This window comes from Delphinus delphis, chromosome 3, assembly GCF_949987515.2.
Source record: "Delphinus delphis chromosome 3, mDelDel1.2, whole genome shotgun sequence".
Taxonomy (NCBI): Eukaryota; Metazoa; Chordata; class Mammalia; order Artiodactyla; family Delphinidae; genus Delphinus; species Delphinus delphis.
This window is the reverse complement of record NC_082685.1, coordinates 130,772,995-130,780,552: the sequence shown is the minus strand read 5'-3', so window position 1 is coordinate 130,780,552 and position 7,558 is coordinate 130,772,995. Positions and strand designations below refer to the sequence as shown.

Here is a 7,558-nt window from a genome sequence, read left to right as displayed (position 1 = left end):
TCATTTCAAGCTCGGGGACAGGCTGCACTTCTCGCAGATCTGGAGGGGCAGCATGTGAGTCAGGGACGTTCTGTTTATGGCCACCAGTAGCTGCAGCTTGCTCAGGCAGTCCTGCAGCGCCGCCTCGGGGTGCCCGCCCAGGCGCAAGTCCATCGGGCGAGGGAGCTGCAGCATACGGTCTGCCAGCGCCAGGCAACAGACGGCCAGCAGGGAGGGGGTGTAGCTGGTGAAAGCGTAGTCAGCCAGGCTCAGCTCCGCCACCCCGCGCGCCAGGGCTTGCGCTTCCAGGGCTTCGGACACCTCTGCCTGCCCGGCCTCCACGCGTGCGTGCGTGAAATGCTCCAGGAAGAAGCTGATGGTCGGCGCGCCCAGGCTGAAGTGCAGTTTGTGCAGCACGATGCACTCGAGGTTGCAGAGCTGCTGCCGGGAGAAGGCGCCGCAGCACAGGGCCAGGAGCTGCTTCACGAGCGGCGGGTGCACCTCCACCTGTAACACAGGGGCGCTCATCCCTCGCTGCGCAGCATCCAGGGCCGGAGGCCCACCCAGTCTCACACCCGGGAGAAAACCAGGACTTCCCCCATCCCTTCCAGCGAGATATTTGGGGCTTCGCCTCTCCATACTTCCACTGTAATCAAATGGGGTGTACTTCCAGCGCAACGCTGAAAACAGGTTTGAGAAATTTTGAAGTTTTTTTTTTTCTTTTTCGGAGACTAGAATAGAGGGGCTAGAGAGAGCTGTTGACACGCGGCCTATTTCTTTGCGGGCTGGGTGAAAGGATTGTTCGTTTTGGGGAGAATTCTGTAGTTAAGGCTGTGGGGTATGTAAGCTTGCAAAATGAGTTCAGGGAACCCTGCACTCAGCCGTGTGCACTGAAGAGCCGCGCGGCCAGAGAGCGGCTGGGAGTCTGGCTCCCCCGCCCCCCAGACCCCGCGTGGAGGTACCTGTTTGCAAGCGATGAGCAGGGACGTGACCCCGAGCAGCTGGAAGCAGTCTGCAGCCACAGGCGTGGTGATAAGGAAGCGGTCCAGAGTGTTCACCGTCAGGCACAGCGACTCGAAGGAGAGGCCGAACCGGCGGTGCACGGGGATTAGCCAGCTGAGCAGCTTACAGCGGGATTCCGCCGTTACCTGCCGGAGGGAGGAGGGAGGCGGGCCAGTTGAGCCTAGGGCTGAGAGCGGCTGTGGAAGGGACAGGGCACGAAGACCTAGGGAGCGTCCCCGGAGGGAGGCAGGAAACAGAGGAAAAATCTAAAGGCGCTGGAAACGGAAAGAGGTGGGCAGCGCTGCTGTGGAAAGAGCACAGGCAGGGCTAGGAGCCAGGCCGCCGGGATTCGTGCCTGGCGCCGTGCCGACCGGGGATACACGTTACCTCGTGTAATACTCTCAGCAATCAGTGGGGGCAGGGAGGTCACCACTTTGCAAATGAAGAAACAAGTTTAGGACTGTGAAGTAACTTGCTGGGGTCGGTAGGAGTCTGGACTCGAACCTAGAAACTGTCTTAACTAATCTGCATTCTACCGCGTCCCTGCTAAACAGTTTGGAGACTTCGGGCAGGTCACTTAAGCCGTCCAGGCCCCGATTTTCTCCATCTGTAAAATGAGGCTGGTGGCCCGACCCTCCAAAGCCCCTTCCCGCTCGGACCGGGGGCAGAAGTCGGGCTGGCGAGGGCCGGGGCGCCGCGGAGGGCTGACAGAGCAGAAAAGGAGAGAGCCCGGGAGAGGAAGAGGAGCGGCGGTGGAGAGCTGGCTCTACCAGCGCCTCACTTGTGGCTGCCGCGCCAATGACTCCCGCGGGTGGTAGTGGCTTTCCCGCGCCTTGCGGAAGGCGTAGCAGCTCTGACCGTAGTCGCGGAAGGTCTGTAGATCAAGCTGCACCAGCTGCTGGGCAGGACCGGGTAGGGGGCTGCAGCCTCGCGCCGCGGGGCTGTCTGCACCATCCGAGCCGGAGCTGGGGGACTCGAACAGGTCGCAGACGCCAGAGTCTCCGGGTAGCGGGCACGGGTTCAGCGGCTGCAGCGGCTGCTTCCTCCGGAGGCGCGGGCGCCTGCTCTTCTTCACCGGGGCACGGAGGTTCTGGTCGTCCCGCCTCCCAGCCCGGGCGGCGGGACTCACGGGGCTGGTGGAGCAGGGGGTCACCATGATAAAGCCCGGTGGCCGTTCTACGACTGCCCGGCTGCGGTGAGGGTGGGCACGCGTGCGCGAGAGTGCGGAAGAGGCCAGGCCTGACCCGCGGCGAGCCCATAAGTACTCTGCCTGCAGGTTCCCTCAGCCACACCCCCGGCTTCTCACTGGCTGAGCCCAGAGCGGCACAAGAACCGCGTTTTCCCGGCTAAAGACCCGCTCCCGAGCGCGCTGCTGGCACACTCAGCCGCCGGGGTCTGCAAGTGGGAGGAGGAGCTACAGCGCGCAGGGCGCACTCGCGTTGAGCGGCCCGCTCCGTGTGCATCCCTTGTTACCCGGGCAACTGAGCTCGGGTTGCAGCAGGAGCTGAGCGCGCGCGGCGTGGGGTAGCGGTGGGGTGGGGCGGCAGCTAGGCCAGGTGGACGCCGTATCCAGATGAGGAGATCTAACCGCGCCCGGGAAAGAGATTCCCCTGGGGGACATCTCCTCGTCCTTGGCCAGATGGTTTTGACAACTGCGAGAACCTTCTATGCCGGCTGTAACCAGGTCGGTAATTTTGTAAAGGTCCGCTTCCGAGCTCCAGACGAAGGCTCCAGCTAGAATTCTGTCAGCACAGACGTTTTCTTCAGTGACCCATACAAACAATAATTATAATTCAGTTGCGTTTGTGATTTTCGTTTTAGGCAGGACCTGAGGAGCCAGTATCCTTCCTTCCGCCGGGCTGGGGAGCACAGCCTCCGCAGGTTCCTCGATGCTGCTGCATATCTAGGGGCCAGTCCAGCCAGCCAGCCGGTATTCGTGCTCCAAACAGAAGGCTGCCCGAGGAACCTCCAACAGCAGGTCTGCAGTCCTGTGATATTTTCTCCGCACTTTCCCCCAAACCAAGTAAGCTGCAGCCGTTTAAGAACTTATCATTGTTGGAGGGTTGCATTTCTAGCTTTATTAAATTGCTCACCGCCTGCTATGTTCTAGGTCATTAGCTTCTGACCCCCTGCTCCGCGCGGCTCAATCTTTCTCGGTTATTCCCTGCTTCCTGTTTCCGCTGCTTCAAAGTGGAAGTTTCCTTTGAGGAAGCTTCCTTCAGAAGCCTACGGAAGTAGAGCTGGAGCGGGGGAGGTGAGAGAGACTGGACTAGACGTGGCAGCTTCCTGTTCTAGTAGAAGCGGCAGTCCTTCTCCGGCCTGAGTGAATCTCCCTCGGGCTCAGACCCCTTAGAAGAGAAGGGGCACAAGTAGCATCTAGTCAGCCTTACAGGCATCTCCCAGTGGCAGAAAGCCCACATACCCTCCAGCTGATGAATTTTGCAGAGGTGCTCGAAGAGGTGAGTTACTAGGTGCTGTTTGGCGAGCAGGTTCAGCCATTTTTCATTCCAGAAGAAAATTGACAAATATATGTAATCAAAATGTAAATCCTTGTCCCCAGAAATTTAGCGGAGTGTGGGGTGGTGTCTTCTAGAGATTCAGGTAAAAGAGAAGGGACAGATTTCGGGTTCCAGTCAGTGTTCCTCCTATTTTCCTGTAATTCTGAACAAGGTCTTTAGTCTTCAGACCTAAATAATGTCATTTATAACATGAGAGATGAGCTAAGACTTACCTGTATTTCAAAATACAGATGCCAGGCCTCCCTGTCTCCTCTCAGGCAATTGTTGGGGAACTTTTATAGGAGGAGCAATTAAATCTGTGGAGTGGAGTCAGGTATCAGACTTCTTTGAGAGGGTGTCTAGGTGAGGAGGAAGGACCTAAGAATTATGATTCTTTAAATTGGCCCAGATGGCCATGTGGTATGGTGGGAAGAGTGCACAGTCAGCTCCCCGGGTTAAAATGGTCGCTCTCTTTGATTGGTCATCTTGGGCAAGCTGCTTACCTTCTCTGAGCCTCTGTTTCCTCACCTGTTAGTTGTGGATATTAATACTTGCCTTAAGAGTCAAGTGAAATAGGTGTGAAAACTCAAAGTCCTTTTTTGAATACAAAATAGTGGGGTCATCTTAAAACTGTCATTGGGGAGTCGATATTATCACACGAGATATTCTGAAAAGCAGTACCATCATTTTACCCACCTGTGGACAAGAGGCTAGCGGTACCTTGTTGAAAAGGCTTTGTCCTCCCAGAGAGTTTGCCTGCCGTTAGAGTTAACTCGTAATAGGGGGTGCCTGAGCTTTGGCCTGATGGCTCTATTCCTCGGTACTTGTGGAACGCCTGCCATGCCAGGTCTAAAACAGTTAGCATGGCTGCCTGGGCCCTGCCCTTGCACAGCTATCACTGTAGAGGGGGAAACAAAACCACTTGTCATACTTTTTAAATTACTGAAATGTAGTAAGGGTTATGATGGAGGATCTCCCGGGTGTGGGGTTGACAGATGAAATACAGGACTCCAGTTAAATTCAAAAGTCAGATAAATAAGTGTTTAGTATCTCAAATATTGCATAGTACCTATTTATACTAAAAACTCATTCATTGTTTATCTGAAATCCAAATATTGCATGGGGCATACTTATGCTAGAAGAGTATTTATTGTTTATCTGACGTTCATATTTAACTGGACCTCCTAACCTCTGGCAGTCCTACCTGGGGCCGTAGAAGCCCATATTAGAAACAACTGGCCTGGACTGGAAAGACTTCCCAAAGCAAGTGGTGGTTAAGCAAAGATAGAAGGATGGGGGTGGAAAGAAGATAAGAGGGAGATTTGGCCGCAAGTATTTAAAATAGAGAAACAGGATGTGGGGAGGTCTGGAAGCATGATTCCTGGGACATTCTAGGGCCTATCTGATGCAGAATGGCTGGAACACAGAGTTGGGGGGAAGGGAGGAGAAGAAACAGGGGAGATAAGAGATAGTAGCTAATATATAAAACTTCTCATGTGCCAGGGATTGTGTTGTGCTTTTTATATGTATATATTATACTCACTTTATCTTCACAACTCTATGAGATGGATTCTATTATTATCCCCATTTTACAGAGAAGAAAAACTGAGGCATAGACAGGAAAAGTAATTTACCCAAGGTCATGCAGCTGGTAAATGGCAGAACTGGATTCAAATGGAGACAGCCTAGCTCTTTGCTCCATAATCACCATGCTCTACTCCTTCAATAGCAAGATCGTGCAGTTCCTTGTAGGCTACGTTAAAGGTTTAGACTTTACCTGAAGCGGCTGAAGATGCTTGACCAAGGGAGAAACACGATCTGTCTTTTGTTTTAAAAAAATTACTCTGATACGTGGAAAATGGATTGGAGGAAAAGAAACTGGAGGCCTTTAGGTACAGTATTTGTGGTTCAAGCTAAGGGCATTTTATTTTCCCTATGAAGGGTCTTTAAAATTAATTTCTGTTTTTTAATCTTTCTGGGACCAGGGCCCAATGCACCTTAAAGGCACTAGGCAAACCTAAAATACTTTAAAAATGTAAAACCTAATTAAACCCAGGCTGCTATGATGAAAGCTGCTTAGCCACGATTTGACACTGCTTATTTTCAGGTGTTGTTTATGAAATCTGCAAGTGAGTATCAATATAAGGGAACCAACCTCGTCTTTTTTTTTTTTTTCTTCCAGTTTAGCACTTTAGCTTCTGTCAAAGCCCCTACCCTCATGCTGCCCCATGTCTATGATTGGGGGACTGAAGTAGGAAGATCGCATTTCCTCACAGTACCTTGTTTCAGCAAACAAAGCAAGTGGGTTGCTACTTAGATATGGACAACTTTGTTGGTACCTCACATGATCTTTAAACTCGGTTTTGATGTCACTAAAAATACTTGCTTAAGACTCTATTTTCTGTTAATGTATTTAAGTGCCCAAATTGAGAAGTATTTAAGGTACTTAAAATCAGACAAGTTTTGCTGGTATTTGGTAAACAAAGGGCAGGAATTTTCAGCACATTTTAAAAAGCCAGACATCTTACTTACACGTCTAAATGTCCACAGGCATCCACACCTGGGGAAAAGGCCATCTCTTTGTTACCTGCCTTCCTGGTGCTTTGCCAATTACCAGTTCATTAAGGGTTCAGTACACATGCTCAAGTGCATTGCTTCTCCCTTAGTGCATACGTGTACTTTTTCTCCCAGCTCACATCCACCTGTGGCAATCTGCCTGGCACAGGTGGTAGCATGTAATAGTTAAGAGCTTTGGCTCTGGAGTCAAACTCCTTGGGTTTTAAGCCTGGGTATGCAGTGCACAAGCTCCGTAAACATGGGCAAGTTACTCAACCTTTTTATTCCTCAGTTTCCCCAGCTGTTAAACAAAAAAATAAGGTAGTAAGAGTATCCCATAAAATTGTTGTGTGGATTAGAAAAAGCATATAATGTGCCCGCATAGTACTCAATATGAGTTACGTGCTGCTGTAATTATTGAGTTTTTCCAGCTGAGGTATGTGGGTTATTTTGCCATCCAGGGTGGCTAAGGATAATAATACCTGTCATCCAGTTTGTTGATATGTATAATATATGTATTACATATATATAATATCTCATATGTATCTGACTTATATGTTGATAAATGTTTATAGCTGTAAGGAGCAAGGAGGCTGCTATTCATATTACAGTTCCACTGGACTTCATTTGAGATCTGAGGTGGGTCTTTGGAGTGTTGAACTAAAGATATAGCCCTCCAAATAAGCATTACCTGGGCTAACATTTAAGAAATTTTACTTCTGTAAAGTGTATGTCTTTTTGCCACATTCAGATGCTGAATTCCAGCTATGAGAAGGAAGATGTAATATTGGGTTGGGAGGTCTCCAGCAGCAGCCTGTCCTTCCAGGGCCTGGATCAGAAAAACTAAAAGAGTAGTAAGCACAGTAGCATAATTATGCTCGAGGCCAACCCAGGCCCCAGCTCTCTTGAAATCTAGGAGACTAAGTGACTTGCTTCAGTGAGCCTTCAAAGCATTTCCTCAAACTGTGATTGTAGTCTGATATTCACTCTGCTGTTTTCCTTTTAGATGGTGGGGTTGCCCATGTAGACTCAGGGGTATCAGGAGGGAACAGCCCTTCTAGCACTGTGGATATAACATTTAGGGTGTTGACATTTACTTATGAAACAGTCAAGATGTTGTTTTACTATCAGACTTGTTTTAGGAATGTATTATATAGCTTTATTGAGCTACTACCGGTGTATAGAGAGCAGTCTTACCTGAAGACTGAGGTCACTCCTGGTGTTGTTTGCTTGGAGAAAAGGTGTGCCTTCCCCAAAAGAAACCACAATAAGGGGGAAATTTTTGGTAATCTGCGAGAAGGAAATGTTTCTCTCTTGTGCTTGTCCCCCCAGGTAGTGAGGTATCTAAGGAGATTTGCTCATGATGGTAGATGTTAAAGTGGCGTGCCTCCGATTTTGTGATATTCTCAGAATGGGTAATTATGACACAAAACCAAGAGACTATAAAAGAAAAGATTGATAAATTTGATTATGTAAAAGTAAAAAAAATGTTTTTACAGGGAAAGATGTATTTTCAGTCAAAA

At 49.9% G+C, this 7,558-nt stretch overlaps 1 protein-coding gene across 1 annotated transcript; it reads right to left on the bottom strand.

Annotated features, from left to right (window-relative positions):
* On the bottom strand, positions 1-2,137 carry CCNO (cyclin O). Its single transcript, XM_060007038.1, has 3 exons — positions 1,763-2,137; positions 942-1,127; positions 1-486 (listed from the first exon to the last, which is right to left on the bottom strand). Exons 1-3 carry the CDS (start codon positions 2,135-2,137, stop codon positions 1-3), a joined length of 1,047 nt encoding a protein of 348 aa, XP_059863021.1.
* Positions 2,138-7,558: the final 5,421 nt, after the last annotated feature.